The 18794-nt window shown below is 55.4% G+C and overlaps 1 protein-coding gene across 5 annotated transcripts in view; it reads left to right on the top strand.

The window, feature by feature from the left end:
• The window catches only part of SHC2 (SHC adaptor protein 2), a 33686-nt gene that overhangs the window by 14289 nt on the left and 603 nt on the right, over positions 1-18794 (top strand). The window contains exons 2-14 of one of the 5 annotated variants that reach the window (XR_015167312.1): positions 506-576; positions 1957-2017; positions 2167-2286; positions 3982-4035; positions 4166-4217; positions 4301-4427; positions 5661-5823; positions 6395-6452; positions 9132-9281; positions 10784-11094; positions 12183-12276; positions 13917-14050; positions 15259-15956. Coding sequence is in view for 4 of the 5 variants with exons in the window: in XM_086411207.1 (XP_086267333.1) it covers positions 506-576; positions 1957-2017; positions 2167-2286; positions 3982-4035; positions 4166-4217; positions 4301-4427; positions 5661-5823; positions 6395-6452; positions 9132-9281; positions 10784-11094; positions 13917-14045 (1296 nt within the window). In the remaining variant the exon portion in view is untranslated. Of the gene's footprint in view, positions 1-505; positions 577-1956; positions 2018-2166; positions 2287-3802; positions 4036-4165; positions 4218-4300; positions 4428-5660; positions 5824-6394; positions 6453-9131; positions 9282-10783; positions 11095-12182; positions 12277-13916; positions 14051-15258; positions 15957-18794 lie in introns of those variants that run through there. The other 4 variants (XM_086411207.1, XM_086411209.1, XM_086411208.1 and 1 more) reach the window with 4 other exon arrangements.

Here is an 18794-nt window from a genome sequence, read left to right as displayed (position 1 = left end):
CCCCTGCAAAGGGCCAGATGGCTTCCACCCACCATCTGCTCTCAGGCCCTGCCCTGGGCCCTGGGATGTAGAAGTGAGCAGGGTTACCCCCACACGGTCCTCCTGGGCTGGCATTCTAGTGGAGCAGAAAGAGAATGAGCAGGAGAGACTGAGTTGAAGGAATCTACCAGTTTCCAGGAACAACTCACAGTCAAGAGGGTGGCTCTGAGGAGGCAACCAGCAGCCTGGAGCTGGGGAAGGAGCCAGGCTGCAAATGACAGACAGGAAGGTGTGGGGCGGCCAGGTTGGGCATCGTCCTAAGGATGGAGGTGGGGGCTATAGCTCGGGTGGCGGGAGGGGAGGGCTGCGGGCTCACTGGAGGGGGTCTTTGGTCCACAGTGGGCCCCCAGCTCCAGGTGGCAGGAGGGGAGGCTGACGGGGGTGCTCGCTGGAAGGGGCTTGGGTCCATGGTGGCCCCCAGCTGGGCTCTGCGGGGCTGCTGCTGACCTGTGCTCTCTCCCCTCAGTACATGGGCTGCATCGAGGTGCTCCGTTCCATGCGCTCCCTGGACTTCAGCACACGCACCCAGGTCACCAGGTGAGGCTGGCTGGGGCAGGTTCTGGCGCCACTCAGTGCCGGGAGTGGAGGCGGTGGTGCTGTGTACTATGTGCTCCATCGTTCAGTCATGTCTGACTCTTTGAGACCCCATGGACTGTAGCCTGCCAGGCTCCTCTGTCCACCTGATCCTTCAGGCAAGGATACTGGAATGGGTTGTCATGCCCTCCTCCAGGAGATCTTCCCGACCCAAGGATTGAACTCAGGTCTCTTGCGTCTCCTGCATTGGTAGTGCCACTAGTGCCATTGCTTTACCACTGGTACCACCCCAGAAGCCCTGTGCAACCATGACCATGGTCTAATGCAGAACATTCCATCACCCTGAAAGGAAACCCTGCCCCTATGAGCAGCCATCTCCAACCCCCTCCCCCAACCCCTGACAACCAGGAACCCACCCTCTCTGTGTGTGGATTTGCCTGTTCTGGATCTTTCCCATCGATGGTATCACACATTGTATGTCCTTCTGTGTCTGCTTCTCTCACTGAGCATCTTGTTTTCAGGATCCATCCACATGGTAGGGAGTGTTAGGGCTTCTCTCCTTTTCAGGGCTGCATGATGGTCCCATGTGTAGGAGGGACCATGGGCTGTTTATCCATCTTCAACTGATGGGTGTTTGGGTGGTTTCTGCCTTTTGGGCTCTTGTGAGTTGTGCTCTGTGGCTATGTATGCAGGTTTTGTGTGCGCCTGTGTTTTCAGTTCTTCGGGGTGTGCACCTGGGGATGTGACTGCCTTACCCATTTTGAGGAGCTACTGCTCCATTTGACCTTCCCACCTGTCAGGCTGAGGGCTTGGTTTCCCCTTGCAGCACCAACATTGTTAAGAACTTGTGTGTCCGCCTGACCTTCAGGATTCTATAAAAGTTCCAGTCCCTCCCCAGGGATGAGCCGTTTCACAAAGTCTCTCCCATTCGGTTTGGGGGGTCAGTATCAGCCCCTGTCTTGGGGGGCCCAGAGCAGAGGGCATCCTCTCATGCCTCAGGTGGGAATCTTGGCCAGCCTGTGGTCACAGAGAACTTGGGGTCCAGGCTCAAGGTTTGTGCCAGCATCCCCAAATCTGACCCCAGTGCCTTCAAGTGGGCTGTGGCTCAGGGGTCCCCTGGTCTCTGAGAAAGAAAAGGCAGGAAGGGGAGAGCTGAGGGCAAGGGCACCTGCTGGGGACATGGCGTGGGCTTCTGGCAGCCTGGGAGTCCCCGTCTAGGCCACCAGTTGCCCCAGCATCCCTCTGTCCTCTGAGCCCCTCCCCCCTCAGGATGCACCGCACCCCTTCCTTAGCCCATTGCCTTCTCTGAGCCTTTACCCTCCTCTGAGCTCCTGCCCGCTCTCCTCCGAGCTCTCTAAGCCCCCTCCCCCTCCGCCCACACAGGGAAGCCATCAACCGGCTCCATGAGGTGGTGCCTGGCGTCCGGGGCTCCTGGAAGAAGAAGGTGGGTGAGGGGCCTGTGGTTCCCGGGTGGAAGTGAGGGGGGAGACGCCTGACCATCCCAGGACCTGCCCCAGCTGGAGTTCCACTGTGGTCCCACCTTCTTGAAGGCCAGGCTGCCCTCTTCAACCCCTGTGCCGTCTGCCCCCCCAGGCCCCCAACAAGGCCCTGGCCTCAATCTTGGGCAAGAGCAACCTGCGCTTCGCGGGCATGAGCATTGCGGTCAGCATCTCCATCGACGGCCTCAACCTCTCCGTGCCCGCCACGCGCCAGGTGAGCGCTGCCTGCCCCGCCCTCGGCCTTCTCTAGCCCCGCCCTCAGCCTCCTCCAGCCCCGCCCTCAGGCCCCCCCAGCCCCAAGTAGGGCCTGGCTGAGGGTCTGTGGTGACACCAGGGCGACGAGTGGGCGGGGCCAGGGGAGCTGCTCCTCACTCCACAGCTCCTAGGACGGCCTCCCAAAGAAGGTCTCGGCCCCATTGTCTGCATTGCTGAGGAGGCGAGACCGAGGCTTGGAATCTTCTGGTGGAAACAAGCAACCAAAATAAAATTGCAGAAAGGAGGGAATAACTATGAATTCTGAGGAGGATTGTGATGCTGGGCATGGGTTGTGAGCATGCACAGGGCACTGTGACCTAGCAGGGGCATCACGGAGGGCTTCTTGGAGGTGGTGATGCTGGCGCTGAGTGGAGAGGTGAGAGGACATTGAGCAGAGGTCACCTGATGAGATAGAGCCTGAGAGGTTAGCAAGGATCCTGGTGAGGAACTGGGATTTTTCCAGACAGCACTGCTATCCTCCTCAGAAGTGTGGAGCAGGAAGTGCTGTGATTTGTGGTCTGGTGTGAGAGTGGGAAGCGTGGAGGAGATGAGCTGAAGCCAGGGCCCCAGGGAGGGGGCTCAGACTGCCCCTGGGGAGGAAGCCGTGGGGCGGGGAGCTGCCAGCACGTTCACCTCCCTGTCCACCTCTGCATGGACTCTATCTGGAACACACTGGGCTAACCCTGAGCAGGATGCCAGTGGGGGCCTCCCTGGGCAGAGGCCGGTTAGGGGGAGCCCTGAGTATCCCCGAGGGGTGACAGGTTGAGTGAATCATGGGGGACCCTGAGAGAACCCTGCTTGGGCGTCTCTGGTGCTTATTGGGTCTTGGATGGACATGACCACTTAGGGCAGCAGTGGGTGGTGGCGAATAGATGCTAATTGAGCACGCAAGTGAGCACATCAACACAAACAAACATGCAAATATGCAACCCAGCACACTCATGCAAATGAGCACACTGATTAGCAGATGTTGCAAATGAAGTTGCAAATAGATGCAAGTGAGCACACAGGTGAGGCTGCCTGGGTTGACAGTGCAGAGTCAGGAGCCTCCAGTGGGTCCTGCTTTTGTCTCCTCAGTGCCTCCATGGTGGCATGGGGCATGTGTCTGAATGTGAGAGTGGTGAGTGTCTGGGTGTGCATATGCTGTGCCTGGGTGTCTGTGTGGGAGGGTGTGAGGGCCAACGTGTGATGCATCAAGGTGTGAAGGTGGGCTGGAGTGTGTGTGAGTGTGTGAGTGGTTGTGTCTCTGAACAGCTGGAGTGGGGAATTTGTGTGTGTGTGTCTGTAAATGAAGGTGTGTGTGTGTGTGTGTGCAGGGTGTGGTTTGTGTGAGGCTTTTAGCCCATGTACCTTTGTGTGTATCTGTATTGGATGTCTGTGCCCGTGTGTGCACATGTCCACCAGTTGGGGCAGGTTTGTCTTCCCGTGTATGTGGGCGTGTGACTGTGGGTCTCTGCATCCTGCCCTGGCTTCAGGGCTCCCCATCCAGCAGGGCTTTCGGTCATCCTGGCATTCCGTCGAGGGGACGTCTCCACTTCCATGCCCTTGTCCTTCTGGTCCCCACTGTGGCCCTGTTCTAGTGACTGGCCCAAGCCCCTCTCTCCTCCCCCAACTGAAACGGCAGCTCCATGACTGGTGGTCTCTCTCTGGCCAGATCATCGCCAATCATCACATGCAGTCCATCTCCTTTGCGTCCGGTGGTGACACGGTAAGGTCCCAGATGGGTGGTGGTGGACTTCCAGCCTCTGTCACCAAAAGCCCTGAGATGCCCTGCCCATGCACATCAGTCCCACCCCCACGTTGCTGGGACTTCTGTGTCTGCTGCCCTCTCTCCCCAGGACATGGCGGATTATGTGGCCTACGTGGCCAAGGACCCCATCAACCAGAGAGGTGAGGCCAGTGGGGGCGGGTGGGGCCGCGGGCTGGATCCGCAGCCAGTCGAGACCCCGCTGATGCTGCCTGACGACCCCCAGCCTGTCACATCCTGGAGTGCTGTGAGGGCCTTGCCCAGAGCGTCATCAGCACCGTGGGCCAAGCCTTCGAGCTGCGCTTCAAACAGTACCTGCACAGCCCCCCCAGGGTCGTCGTCCCCCCGGAAAGGTACTGGCCTGTCCCTCTATCCCCATTCCCCAGCACCCCTGCTGGTCCTGCCCCTCCCCTTCCCTGGGGTTGGATCCTTGCCCCCTCCCTGCTCTGTGCCCGCCAACCTCCATGGCCTACTGCTCAACCATGAGGATGCCAGGATAACAACATCTCCAGTCCTAGCAGAGGAGAGGACTCAGGGAGCCGATCGGCAGGCAGTGACTGTCATTGCTGTCATCCTTAGTCTGCATGGGGGCGGCCGGCACTTCTGCAAAGGGCCAGGCTGCCTGCCTGCCTCTGCCATGGTAGCGGGAAGGCAGCCAAGAAGGACGTGTGAGCAGTCGGTGGGCCGCCTGCCAGCCAATCTTTATTTATGGACACAAACATCTGAATTCCATCTGACTTTCACGTGTCAGATGCAGTTCTTCTGATGTTCTCTTAACCATCTGACAGTTCTGTGGCTTAACAGGGTAGAAGCCATCCTGAGCTCCTGGCTGGCAAATTCAGGCAGTGGCCTGTGATAGGCTATTTAAATATCTAAACAGATGGGAACTGGTCAGAGTAGCGAGTGAATGAATGGACATGTTAACAGAGTCCCATATGCACAGATGAGAGCCAGCAGTGTACAGCTGAGCTTGCCCCTTGGCCTTCACACAGGATCATGTGCCCCTAGTACATGAATGAGCGCTGGTTTTTACCTGGGGCCACCTCAACACCCTCCCCTCTCCTGGCTGCAAAGCCCTCCTCTGGGAGCCCCCCTGAGACCTGCTGTCCACCCCTGACTGAGGGGCAGGCTGTGGCTTCCCCCGTTTGCTCTTAGGAGCCAACTTGCCTGGATAAGCATCTGTAGCACACATTTCGAAGGCACCATCCATGGCCAGTGGGTGAGGGCATTTTAAACGCTGATGGTGTCATCACCCTAAGGCTTCCGGGTTCAGGGTGCAAGCCTGATGTCATGCCCTGACTGCGCGGTGGGGCTGAGGTGGCTGGGATGGGTGGAGGCCCCTCTCAGTTTAGCCAAACCGTTGAGATGTGTGTAGAGCCCCTGTTGGTGGACAGAAAGGGACACCTAGTTCCTCCATCAGCAATGGCTCCTGGCGCCACTGCCCTCCCAGAAGATAGAGGAGGGGTCAGGATCCCTGGGTCAGGCTTGTCCCCTATGGTGCACAACTCAGTCTGGGGGCCTCGGCGCCATCTGTCCCCCCACAACTTGTGCTGGGGCCCGTGCTCTTGCTGGCTATGTGTCTGCAGGCTGACCGGGATGGAGGACTCGGCCTGGGGGGATGAAGAGGAGGTGGAACACAACTACTACAACAGCCTCCCCGGGAAGGAGCCGCCCCCAGGAGGGCTGGTGGACTCCAGGCTCGCCCTCACACAGCCCTGTGCCCTGGGGGTCCTCGGTGCCCTTGGCCAGGTCAGCTTCAGCACACCTCTGGGGAGGGGGGCCCAAGAGCTGGGGCTCAACCCCTAGCTCTTCCTTCTGCTCCCCGCCTCCGTGATCCTAGAGGAGGGTCTCTCCTGCTCCCTGCTCCTTCCTCCCTAAACTGTCCAGGTCTGCTGAGCCAGACACACCAGACAAGGTTCCCATCTCAGACACGATACGATGACCACAGCCGTGACTGAATCAGGGCTTCTGAGGAGGGTGACCAGAATGTCCATGGGGGACTGACTGTCCCTGTCAGGAGGATGTCCCCAAGGCAGAACTTGGGCTGGGCCCTAATGGGTCAATAGGAGTTGCCCCAGAGAGCAGTGTAGGGAAGGGCCTCCAGGTGTACGGAACAGCATGTGCTGGGGGCAGGCCTTCCAAGTTGGGCTGGGGGATGCAGCTACAGCAGAAGCAGGTGGGGACTTGTGGGTACATTGAGGCCCAGGAGGGAGGGATGGGTACAGAGCTGAGCTTGGAATCTGACTTACAGGAGTGTTGGTGTGGGCGATTGGGGGTCTGGGCCTGCACACTGCAGGGGGACCCTTGCTCTCTTTTTCAGGGAGCCTCTCCTGCTCGAAGAGACACCCGCGGCCTGCAGTGGGATGTAGGCCCCTCAGGTACCGTCCAGCACACTCTGCTCCAGTGTCCCTGAGTCCCCACTGTCCCTCACATCGCTTCCCCTCTTTGGGTCACTCCATCTGGCCTGTGAGATCGTGTCACTCCCTGGGCTCTTAGAGATTTGACAGCATCTGCTTTTTGTCTGTGTGACCAGTTTTCTTGCATGTTGGACAGAGACACTGCAGTTAGTGGTTCAAAGCACCAACATATAAAAAGGCATCCACTGAGAAGTCAGTCTCCTGCCGCTATTTGCTTTATCCACCTCCCTGATCAGGTAACCACTGGTAGTAGTTTCCCTTGTTTTTCTAGATTTTTCATGCATGTTCAAGTCAGTTCAGACATACGTCACTTTCACAGTTTTGGACAGTAGTGTGCTCTCTATCCCTCTACCTGGCTTTCCCAGGTAAAAGCCCATCTTGGACTCACCCCTGCACCAGTGCTAGGCAGCTGCCCCCCTCCTTTTTCACCACAGTGTAGTCCCCACCACGTGAAGGACCCCCCTCACCCACAGACATCCGGGTACTTTCTAGGGCTCTGCCAGGACAGCAGTGCCCCAGTTGTCCACCACTCAGCTGTGTTCAGGGTCTCAGTAGAGTCTGTGCCCAGGACAGCAGCCACTGATCCATGTGATGGAAATCACAGAGCTGCCCACCAGGTACCATGAGGTTTTAACAAAATGGTTGAGTTTTCAGCCCGTGAGCATTTTATCCTGTTATACGACATTTAAAAAGACAGAGGAGGCTAAAATACCCTTAGCCCCCAGCTCGGAGGTCTTGAGCTTACCCCCTGGCACCTGTGTGTCTCTTTTCAGCACTTATGTGAATGGACCCCCCAAAGAAATAAGGACAGGCTGTGAGTACCCACAGTCTCTCAGGGGCTCTGGCTGCTTCAGTGGGATCTTCTGAATGGCCACGTGCCAGTCCCCTGTCCCTGCAGTTGCTTGTCCACGTGGTCCCCTCTTGATCAGCGGCAGATGCCCCCTTGGCTCCCCTCATGTGTCCCTCCCACAGATGCTGAGCTGTAGACAGCATGCACACCTCTGTCACAGTAGGGGAAGCTGCCAGATGGCTCCCTGACGTGGTTTGGCAGTTTGTTTGCCCACCAGCCCTGCCGTGGCTGCCTGTTTCCTTACAGCCATGCTGACATCTGTGTTGGGCTTTTTTTTAAAAAAAGATTTTCCCAAACAATCTGGGCATTTCACTGATGAGCATCAGAACCCTACTGCTCCCAGCACCTGTGGTTAAAGAACACATGTGGCACTGGGTGCCAAGTAGATGCCCAGCCATCATCTGGCTGTGGTCAGCTATTTCTCTGGGACACGGGCTACTCACACCTGACCCCCAAGCTCATTAGCATTTCCTACCCCTGAGCTTTTGCACACGAAGTTATTGCTTCATATCACATTTTCCCAAGTCTCTGACCAAGAACTCCTACCAATACATCAGTGCCCCAACTCCAATGTCCAGGAATTTTCACTCTCTGGACCCCTGCAACTGAGATTTCTTTTTTCTCATCCCACCGTGACTGTACAAAGCTGGGAGAATCTGCACCTCCTCTGTGCAGACTGGGAAGGCTGGGCCAAGGCCCCTTTGCCCCCATCAACCACCCAGGGATGTAATGGTGTTAGCAATTTTATTGAATCATAACTTCTGCCAGAGGTTTTGGTCTTCACCCCTACTTGTGAAGAAGCTACTCCTGTTCTCCCCATTCAGCAGAGGAGGAGACTGAAGCACTGAAAGGTTACTCACCTGTCATGCCCACAGAGGGTAGAGCTGTATGTGAGCCCAGTTGCCTATGAGGGTTAAGGATTTAACTGGTACAAAGCAGAGATTGTAGCTTCAGGCCCTTGGGTTGGATTTGGCCACAGTGTACTAAAAGATCATCATTTCCCTGCCAAGGATTAAAAATGGAGATGTTTAGAAATGGACGGATAGATCTAGGGGAAAATATACAAATGTCCATGGAACCTAGGAAAAGATGCTCAACCTTGCTCAAAATAAAAGAAATGGAAATTAAAGTCCCCCTGGATGCCATTTTTCACCTATCAGGTCAGCACGAGTCCAACAGTCTGATAACACACCATGGGTGAGGCCTTGAAGCTGGGCAGAGGCCAACTGGGGAGGACCCAGTAGAATCCGCACAGAACACTGAGGGACCCCAGAAGAGACTCACCCAATGATACCAGTTTCATGAAATTGCAGCTTTTGAACCATTTAAATGCTTCACACACTCAAAACAAAATTAGAAAAGAACAGAAAGGAAACTCTAAAATAGAAACAAGCAAATGAATGACCCGACTGTGCCTCACTTGATAACATAATTACAGGGAGAGCAGAGTCTTATTGCTGTTACTTTTTAAATGTGGAGATTTAACATAAACATCGGGGTTTCTGCCTTCTCTTGAAACTGGGAAGCTCTGGTCCCTGGGCCACCTTCCTGCCTGGTAGACTAGCGGGCCTGGCTGTGTGTGTGTGTAGGGGGCTCTGGTAGACCTCTGCGCCTCTCACAGCCCCAAAGCTGGGCTCTCATGGGGTTTTTCACTCCTGACCTTGCTGCGTTAAAGGGCAGGCTTCCTGGAGGGACACAGGCGTGGGCGGGGCGCCCCTCTTGGACCTCTCCCCAGAGCTTCCCCGCGTGACCTTGTGCTCCTCTGAACTCACACCCTTCTGACTCCCCAGTCCCAGCCCAGCCCGGGGATGGCTATGTGCAGGCGGACGCCCGGGGCCCCCGAGACTACGAGGACCATCTGTATGTCAACACGCAGGGTCTGGACGGCCCTGAGTCCCTTCAGCCCGAGGACAGCCCCAAGAAGGATCTGTTCGACATGCGTAAGTGGGGGCAGGCCGGCTTGTGGGGTGGGGCCACGCCCGAGCAACCTGTGGTCTGGTGGGGGATGGGCTGTGTGCTATGCTTCCCTTGGGACTCCCTCCTCCGTGAGACCTTACGGTCTCCTGAGGGTAACCCAGATTCCCCTCCATGGGGTCCCCAGTTTGACGGGAGGGGCTAGTTCGTATCCTGGAAGAATGTGATGGGGAAGCCGTGGGACTCAGTCTGCAGGGTGGACGTGCCTAGCTCCCTGTTTCTGGGTCTCAGTCTGATGAGTGAGTTTAAGCTCCCTCTTCATGTGATCCATGATCTGAGAGAGGAGGCTCAAGCCCCTTCTGGCTTGTTGCCAGAAATCCCGCCTGAAAAGGGAGGCCTGATCCACATCTAGCAGATGGTGAAGCCCCTCCCCCAGCCTGAGGGAGGGATTGATCGGATGGAGGAGGTTTGTGTCCAGAACACCCTCCTTTCCCACAACATCAAACTCCATCCTTTTGCATGAGCACTTTGGACGTGTTGGCTCCGTGCTGGCCCAGGCAGGGTCGTCTCCTACTCCCAGCACACCTCCCCAGGTGAGGTCTTTGAGGAACTCCCAAGCCAGCCGGAAATCCCTTCTTTCACAAAGTTTGCAAAGCTCCGCTCCCCCACCGCCTGATGACATGCTAGGCAGTGACATGAACCCCTGCTGTGGCCCCACTGGCTCCTCAGAGAAGTCTCAGATGGGAAAGGAGGTGTACCAGGTGTGAGCTCCTGAGGCAGGCTGTCCGCTTGGGCGCCCAGCCAGGTGGTCCAGCAACCCTAGTACGAAAAGGGATGCTTGTTGCCAGGCTCCCATTAGAAGTCCTGGGGCTGCCTCAGATTTGCCCTCCTTGGGTCATGGTCTCACCTCCCGCAGCCAATCACTAGGCTAGGAGTGTGAGAGGCGTATGTTGATTGGCCAGGACTAGTCACATGTCTTAGGAGCTGGAGGCTGGGTCAACATCGCTGGAGAAGTTAGGGAGGAGGGATTCCCAAGGGACCAGAAGTGAAGAAAGGCGGGTTGCAAAGCAAGCGCAGACACACCAGGGCAGGGATCAGGGCTGTCACTGCGCACTCCAGGGTGTCTGAGCTACGTGGTACCGTCTCAGGGAGGGCGACACTGGTGCCTGCTGGGATCCACAGGGAACTTGTACAAACCATCAGGAGCTTTTCCATTAGAGTTTGGAAAAGAAAGGGACACCTGTTGCCTACCAAAGAGGTGGCACGTGTAGTGGAGGTCCTGGCCAGTGCAGTCAGAACGAGATGATGAAACAAGAGGCATAATAAACATTGGGAAGGAAGCCAGTGTAACAAGACAAGAAAAAAGAAATAGGTGTGCACATTGGAAAAAAAAGAAATATCTTTGGATATGCTTAGAAAATCCAAGAGAATATACTGAGTTACTAACAGGACCAGTAAGGGGTGAAGGAGCAGGTCCCCGTAGCCCAGGCCCCTCCCGCCCACACTGTCCCCACCCCCGCCCCCGCAGGACCCTTTGAGGATGCCCTGAGGCTGCATGAGTGCTCTGTGGCGTCTGGCTCGGTGGCAGCCCCCCTTCCCGTGGAGGATCAGTGGCCCAGCCCCCCGACCCGCCGGGCCCCCATCGCCCCCACGGAGGAGCAGCTGCGTCAGGAGCCCTGGTACCATGGCCAGATGAGCCGCCGGGCGGCGGAAAAACTGCTTCGGGCAGACGGGGACTTCCTCGTGCGGGACAGCGTCACCAATCCTGGGCAGTACGTCCTCACCGGCATGCACGGGGGGCAGCCCAAGCACCTGCTGCTGGTGGACCCTGAGGGCGTGGTAAGGTGGGCGCTGGGGGCGGGGTGGGGGCAGGTGCTGAGGGTGCGGGGGAAAGAGTGCAGAGATAGACCCGCAGGGGCCTGGTGTGGGGCGGGGCTGGAGGCTGCGTGTGGTAGGGGTGGGGAGGGGACTTACCGGGGTGTCGCGTCTGCCGGAAGGGCCGGGCCTCTCTCCTCTGTCCAAGATCCGGGGCACCCACATTCTAAACACCCTTTAGGTTTAATAAAGCATTTTTCAGATTACAGAGCCCTTTATATTTACAGATCCTGTTTCCCTTTACTACATACTTCAAAATTACAAAGTATTTTCCAGTTTTAGAGGAATTTTAGCTTTCACAAAGGATTTCCCAGTCTATAAAGCATTTGGAGGGATTAGAGAACCTTTTCCAATCTCAAGGCCTTCAGGGCTTACAAAGTACCATATTTCATCAACTGTAAGATGTACTTTTCCCCCACATTCTATCATCACTAATGCATCTTACAAACAGTGATGTCTTTGAGTGATAAATACAAGGCTGACTCACTGGAAAAGATCCTGATGCTGGGAAAGATTGAGGACAAGAGGAGGAAGGGACGATAGAGGATGAGATGGTTGGATGGCATCACTGACTCAATGGACATAAGTTTGAGCTAGCTTTGGGAGATAGTGAAGGACAGGAGCGCTGCAGTCCATGGGGTCACAAAGAGTCCGACATTACTTAGAGACTGAACAACAGCAACAATTTATGTCATCTAGCTGAATCCTCCACACCACCCTGGGGGCTGTGTGTGCTCTGTGCCCTGAACAGGGCACACTCCAGTGGCTACTGTGCAGCCTGGCCCAGGTGGGACCACGGCTCCAGGCCCCAGGTGGCTCCAGGCTCCAGTGTTCTGTCAGTTCCCTTCTCCACCTCCTCCTTCATACCTAATCACACTGCTCACTGCTGTGTCCCCTGTCTGAAGTGGCGTTAGCCTCCCAGGGGGGTCTGTGTTGCATCCAGGTCTGCTGAGATTTTCTCAGCATTCTAAGATGCAGGTGGTGTTTCGATTTGGTGGTTCTGAGTTTTGGATCTGTGTCCACAAGATTTCTGAGGTGTGTTTGTTTCCTAGGGCTGCCTTCCCAGTGACCACCAGCAGCTGGGCAGCTTCAAACTACAGAGATTTGTTCTGTCCCAGTTCTGGAGGCTGGACTTCTGACATCCAGGTGCTGGCTGGGCTGGTTCCTTCTGTGGCTCTGAGGAAGGATCTGGTTCAGGGCCCCCCACCAGCTTCTCCTCGTTGCTGGAAATTCTTGTTCTCTGGCTTGTGGACCCATCACCCCAGTGCCTTTGGCTTCTCAGGGCTTCTCTTGGCTTCTCTCTGTGTCTCTGTGTTGTCCCAGTCCTTCTTTTCTTATAAGGACATAGGTCACTGGATTTGAGGTCACCTGAGTAATTCAAGATGAACTCATCCTTTTTTACTCTTTTTCTAAAATTAATTTTTAACTGAAGTATAGTGGATTTACAATGTTCTGTTAATTTCTGCTGACCAGAAAAGTGACTCTGCTGCTGCTAAGTCGCTTCAGTCGTGTCCGACTCTGTGCGACCCCAGAGATGGCAGCCCACCTGTCTCTGGGATTCTCCAGGCAAGAACACTGGAGTGGGTTGCCATTTCCTTCTCCAATGCATGAAAGTGAAAAGTGAAAGTGAAGTCGCGCAGTCGTGTCCGACTCTTAGTGACCCCATGGACTGCAGCCTACCAGGCTCCTCCATCCATGGGATTTTCCAGGCAGGAGTACTGGAGTGGGGTGCCACTGCCTTCTCCAGAAAAGTGACTCAGTTATACACATATATGCATTTTTTCTTTCCGGAATTTCTTTTCTTTCTTTTTCACCGCTCTGGGTCTGCACTGTGTGTGCAGGCTTTCTCTCTCTAGTTGTGGCGAGTAGGCCTCTCCTTGTGGTGGCTTCTCTTGTTGTGGAGCATGGAGTCTAGGGTGTCTGGGCTTCAGTAGTTGTGGGACACAGCCTTAGATGTTCTGCAGCATATGGGATCTTAGTTCCTGGACCAGGGATTGAACCCATGTCTCCTGAATATTGGCAGGCAGGTTCTTAGCCAGGGAAGTTTCCATATATACATTTTTAAAAATATTCTTTTCCATTATGGTTTATCCTAGGACATTGAGTACAGTTGCCTGTGCTCTATCTACAGTAAAACCTTGTTTATCCATCCTGTATATGATAGTTTGCATCTGCTAATGCCAGACTCCTAATCTGTGTCTCCCCCAACCTGATCCCCCTTGGCAACCACAAGTCTGTGCTATACATCTGTAACTCTGTTTCTGCTTTGTAAATAAGTTCATTTGTGTCATATTTTGATTTCACATATAAATGACATGTGGTATTTGTCTTATTCCACGTAGTGTGATGATCCATGTTTCCACAATTGGCACTATTTCATTCTTTATCATGATTGAGTAGTATTCCATTTGTATATATATACCACATTTTCTTTATCCTTCAGGATGAACTCATCTTAATCATATCTGCATAGAGGCTTTTCCCAAATAAGGGCCCTTTCACAGGTTTTGGGGGTTAAGATGTGTACATATCTTTTTTTGGTGAGGGGGAACCATTCAATCCACTATAGGAAGCCACGGCCCCTGGGTGCTGGAGCTTTGAAGCACGTGTCTACCTGTAGTTCTGTGGCTGCAGTCTTTGACCCAGTGGTTTTCAGACTTGAGCATGAGCTACAGGAGGCATTGTGAAAACTCAGTGCCCTGTCAGCAGGTCTAGGGTGGCCCAAGAGTTTGCCTCTCCGACCGGCTCTCCCAGTGGTGCTGATGCTGTGGCCTCTGGCCCCGCAGGTGCGGACGAAGGACGTGCTCTTTGAGAGCATCAGCCACCTGATCGACTACCACCTGCAGAATGGGCAGCCCATTGTAGCCGCTGAGAGTGAGCTGCACTTGCGAGGCGTCGTCAAGCGGGAGCCCTGAGCCAGGTGCGTCTGGCCCCAATGTGCCAGATTTTTCGCATCTTGAAAAATTGACATGGGTGCACATGCTGCACACTTCACCCATTTACAGGGCACAACTCAGTGGGTCTCTTCACAGAACTGTGCCCCCTTCCCCATCTAATTCCAGAACACTCCATCACCCCCAAAGGAAACCCTGTCCCCATCAGCACTCACTTCCTGAATTCTTATGGCAACTCTGTGTTTAACTGGTGGTAAAAATCCCTCAGAGAGGCAGTGTTTGGCCACCTGGGAGGTGGGCCCAGTAGGGCTGGGTCCAGCAGGGCTGGCATTTGAGGCAAGGCAGGTGGGTGAGAAGGTCCACCTGGGTCATCAGTTCTGGAGCCTCAGACGTCTTGAGTGGGGGAGGGACAGACAGGTCCCATGGTTCTAGGGCCTCTGGTGGGGGGTCTGGGGTGAGATGGGAGCCTGTCTAGGCTGGGAAGAGGCAGCTGAACTGCAGAGGGGTTGAGGTACCAGGGCAGTCTGTGGGAGGAGGCAGAGGCAGGCTCTGGAGCGGGGGTAGGGGGCAGGAAGCTGGGAGCTGGGGGCTCAGCTCGTGGAGGGAAACAGGCCGTGGAATTTCCCCAAAGGCTGAGAGGCCTTCTGGGCCAGGTTGGGCTGCTCTCTCGTCCCCATGACAACAGTCTCTTCCTGCCTCCTCCCTCTGTCAGCGCTGGCCTGCTCCCTGCCCCCAGCCAGGCCCAGCTGTAGGCAGAGACAGGGTTCCCAGCCTGGGGAAGGGCTCCAGGGATGGAGGTGGTCCTGCGGATCACCTGAAATGATGCAGTGCCATGGACTGTGTATGTGCACGTGCCAGGGTCCGACCTGTTTGCCTTCTACACCCTGAGTTGTTTGTGACCTGAGAAATAACACCGATGGCAGTAATAATCGCTGCCTATGCAGAAGTTGCTGTGTCCTGGCCCTATGCTCAGACCCTCCCACATCTGTACTAACTCCCACGCAACTCCCAACAGGCACTGTTAACAATGTTCTCATTTTGTGGAAGAAGCAGTGGCACAGAGAGGTTACCGGGCAAGACCATGGAGGAGCTGGGACTTGAACCCTGGCCCTCCACCTGAGGCTTGTCACTGGGTCACTTTGCTACCTTGTAACTGAGGTCTGTGACACCTGAACCCAGGTCTCCTGTTGCTGTCTCTGCTGACCCTTGACCTCTGCTTCACTTTCTTCCCCAGGTGATGGTTCTCAGCCTATGGCTTCTGTCCCTGCTCCCCAGATGCTCCTGTTGTGGCCTTAGGGGCCCCTCAGCCTTTCTCTGGACCCTGGTCAGGCCGGAACCGCCGCTGTCTCTCCTTCTTCACCTGGGTCTCAGGAGTCTTCCTTCTCTAGCTGGTCCTGGGGCTGGGATGGGTTACCCTGGCCAGGACACGGGGTGCATGACCCCTCTCTCTCACCCCTGCCTGCTGCCACCTTCACCTGGAGTGAAGATGTATGTACCAAAGACAGAACCTTTTCTCGCCTTTAAAGAAAATATATCGAAAAGCAGCCATCCGCCTTGGAGCCTGGCCCAGGTCCCCGATTAGCCAGGGGGCGCCATTTTCCTTCCTGGAGGGTCATCAGCTCACCTCCTGGGGAATGAAGGCTCCCAGCTCCCTGGCATGCAGACGGGCTCCCGTCTCCGCTGGGCTCAGATCTTCCACCTGAAAAATCGGAGCATAGTTGTCTTTTGAGGGTAGAATTGAAGCGCTGTGGGTCCTCAGGCCGGGGCAGATGAGGGTGTTGAAGTGGGTGAAAGCCTTGGGCTGATGGGGTCATCTGTCAGCTCCATGACCACTGACCCGGGAGGGGGTTGTTGTGAGGCCCCTCCCTCCCAGCTGTCAGCCTGGACTGGATGCTTGGAATCTGTTTGTAATTAAACGTGGGAATGACCGTGTGGCGCGTGAAACCTCCTGTGATCTACAAGGCCTCTCGGGGTGGGGACCCTCTCTGGGTAGATGTCATCTTGGGGCGGGGGTCCTCTAGAGGCAGGGGTCCTCTTGGGGCTGGGGTCCTCTCGGGGTAGGGGTCCTCTCTGTGTGGGTGTCATCTCAGAGCAGGGGTCCTCTCAGGGTTGGGGTCCTCTTGGGGTGGGGGCCCTTTTGGGGTCAGGGTCTCCTCAGGGTGGGGACCCTCCCTGGGTGGGTGTCATCTCATGGTGGGGGCCCTCTTGGGGTGGGGGTCCTCTAGAAGTGGGGGTCTGGGGTCCAGGGAAGCCAGGGCAGCACCAGATTTGGCCCCCCAGGGCTGGGGAGGAGAGAGCCAGGCCCTGGTGTGCCCCTGCTATGGGGAGAGAGTTGGGGGCAGAGTCCCCTGACATTTTGGGACCCTCGATTTTTTCCCAAGAGAAAGCACACACCAACTTCTCTGTTAAATATCCACCCCTCTCTTTGGAAACACCTGAATTTATCTCCCAAATGCTACAAACCTGTGGACTCGAGATACTCCAGGTATCTGGCAAAACACTGCTTGTTTTCTTCTCCAAATTGTTCCTGACTTGTCCTGAAGGATGGTCTGGCTTCTCAGTCTCCCAATGGTTCTCATCCTCATTTCTTGAGAAGCACCCAGTTCTCACTCTAGCCCCTTTATCCACCTGAAAGCACCTACTTCTACCACATGCCCAGCTTCCTGAGCTCACTCTGACTCTCTGCTCCTGACCTTTCCTCACATGATGTCTCCTGTCCAGGGAGACCCCCATCTCTCCCCAGGACCCTCCTCACAACCCTCCCACAAACATGGAACCTTCCCTCCCAAGGGGGTACCAGTCTCACCACTGGTTGGTGTTACATCTCTGCCCAGGTTCTGGGGAGGGGCTTTGCTTTCTTTGCTGTCAGCAGGCCCTGCTCCAGGCCTGGGGGGATCTGGTAAGGGTGTGGGGAAGTAAAAGTCACTCTGATCTGCCTGTAAGTAGGGTGGAAGCGATCATAAGGCAGAGCAAGATAGGGGACTCTGATGCCCTGTTTCTTACTTCAGAGATCTAGAGACAGAGCTACCAGTCTATCTGTCCATCCATCCACTCACCCATCCATCCATTCATCCTCCCATTCATCCATCCATCCACCCATCATCCATTCATTCACTCTTCCATTCATCCATCATCCATTCATTCACTCTCCCATTCATTCATCCATCATCCATTTTTCCATCCATCCATTCACCCTCCCATCCATCCATCCATCTATCATCCATTCACCCATCCATCATCCATCTACTCATTCATCCGTTTATCCATCTGTTCATTCACCCACTTTTCCATCCATCGTTTATCAGTCCGTCCACCTAACCATCACATCCATCCCTCTAACCGCCCATTCATCATTCATTCCACTGATTGGTCCATGCACCCACACCCCCATCCTCATATATTTTAATCTTCCTTCATGACTTCCTCTTATTGACCAAGACCCCTGGTGGATATCCCCTGGTGGATAATGGAGATGCAACATTACCAAGACAGACCCACTCTTGTGGAGTTTGCCAAAACCCAATCATCAGCAGGTCACCACTAAGTGTATGATGACAGCTGTGGGAAGGAATGCACCTCGGAACTTGGGGGTCCCTAGAAATCTAAGTGGGTTTTTTTGTGGGGTTTCTGGAGGATGAGCAGGGATGCCCTGAATGAGGAGGAGAGATCTGGGCCGAAGGCATGGCGTGTCAAAGGCCCCAGGTGTGTAGAATACAGCTTTTTTGAGGGACAGAAGGATGGCCAGAGGTTGGAAGGGAGGTCAGACAGCAGTGGAGTCGGGGACACAGCTGGGTGCAGCCTGGTGCCAGGGAGAGCTGCCTGGGGCCTTTTAAGCACAGAGGTGGTAAGAGTCCCAAGTAGGAGTTGTGCTATGGGGACAAGATGGGGCCAAGAGACGGCTGGGAGAAGGCACTGGGTGGGGGGTGGGGGCTACTGAATAAACTCACTGCCTCCTCCCCAACCCAGCTGGGAGGACAGACCCCACCCCAGCGTGGCAAGGACATGTGGAGAGTGAAACCACAGTACCAGGTCAGCCTGTCAGCAGGACACCTGAGCCGGTCAGCTTGCTGTCCTGGGCCCCTGTGCTGGCGCGGACAGTGGAGGAAGGTGCCTCACTGTACTCGGCATTGCTCTTCCCACTGTAGCACTCACTCATCCTGGGCCACCACTTTCCTCCTGGGCTCCAAGCCCAGCAGGGGCGATGTACATTAATGGAATAACTTCTCAGAGTAACCGCGCTCCTCATGAAAGCTGAAGCTGGGGTTCCGTGAGCTCTGTCTGGCTGTGATATGGGGCAGGCAGGGCAGGCTTCCTGGAGGTGGCAGTGAGGTGATGCATTCATTGGTACCTGCCTACTTTGTCAGCCTATGTGGCCACACCAGCGCTGCCCCTAGAACAAACGGTAGCGGGCTGGATGTTTGTTAGGTGAGCAAAGTTGAGAAAAGCCTCTTGAGGGAGCCTCACTTCCCCCATCTGGACAATGGGACTCTGAGCCCCACCTCACTCCAAGGTCAGATGGAAGAGCTGGAGGGGCTCCACCCAACTCAAGCTCAGCCTGCCCCTGTCCCCCTCGTGCTGTTGAACCAGTGGCCACTCCAGACCAACCCTCATCCAGCTCCAGCGATGATGATCGGGACATGTCTGGAACATGGGTGGCTCCTGGGATATCATAATTTAATAAGGTCCAGGCATTCCCTGCTGTGTGTCGGTCCTGATAGGTTATCTTGCTGGACTGGGAACTGGTCAGTTGGCCTTGTGTTGCAGAGGGGA

This window comes from Bos grunniens, chromosome 7 (genome assembly GCF_055505025.1).
Source record: "Bos grunniens cultivar Pamir isolate PY7600 chromosome 7, Bosgru_T2T1.0, whole genome shotgun sequence".
Taxonomy (NCBI): Eukaryota; Metazoa; Chordata; class Mammalia; order Artiodactyla; family Bovidae; genus Bos; species Bos grunniens.
Note: the sequence above shows the minus strand (reverse complement) of the source record. Positions and strands in the feature narration are given on the sequence as shown.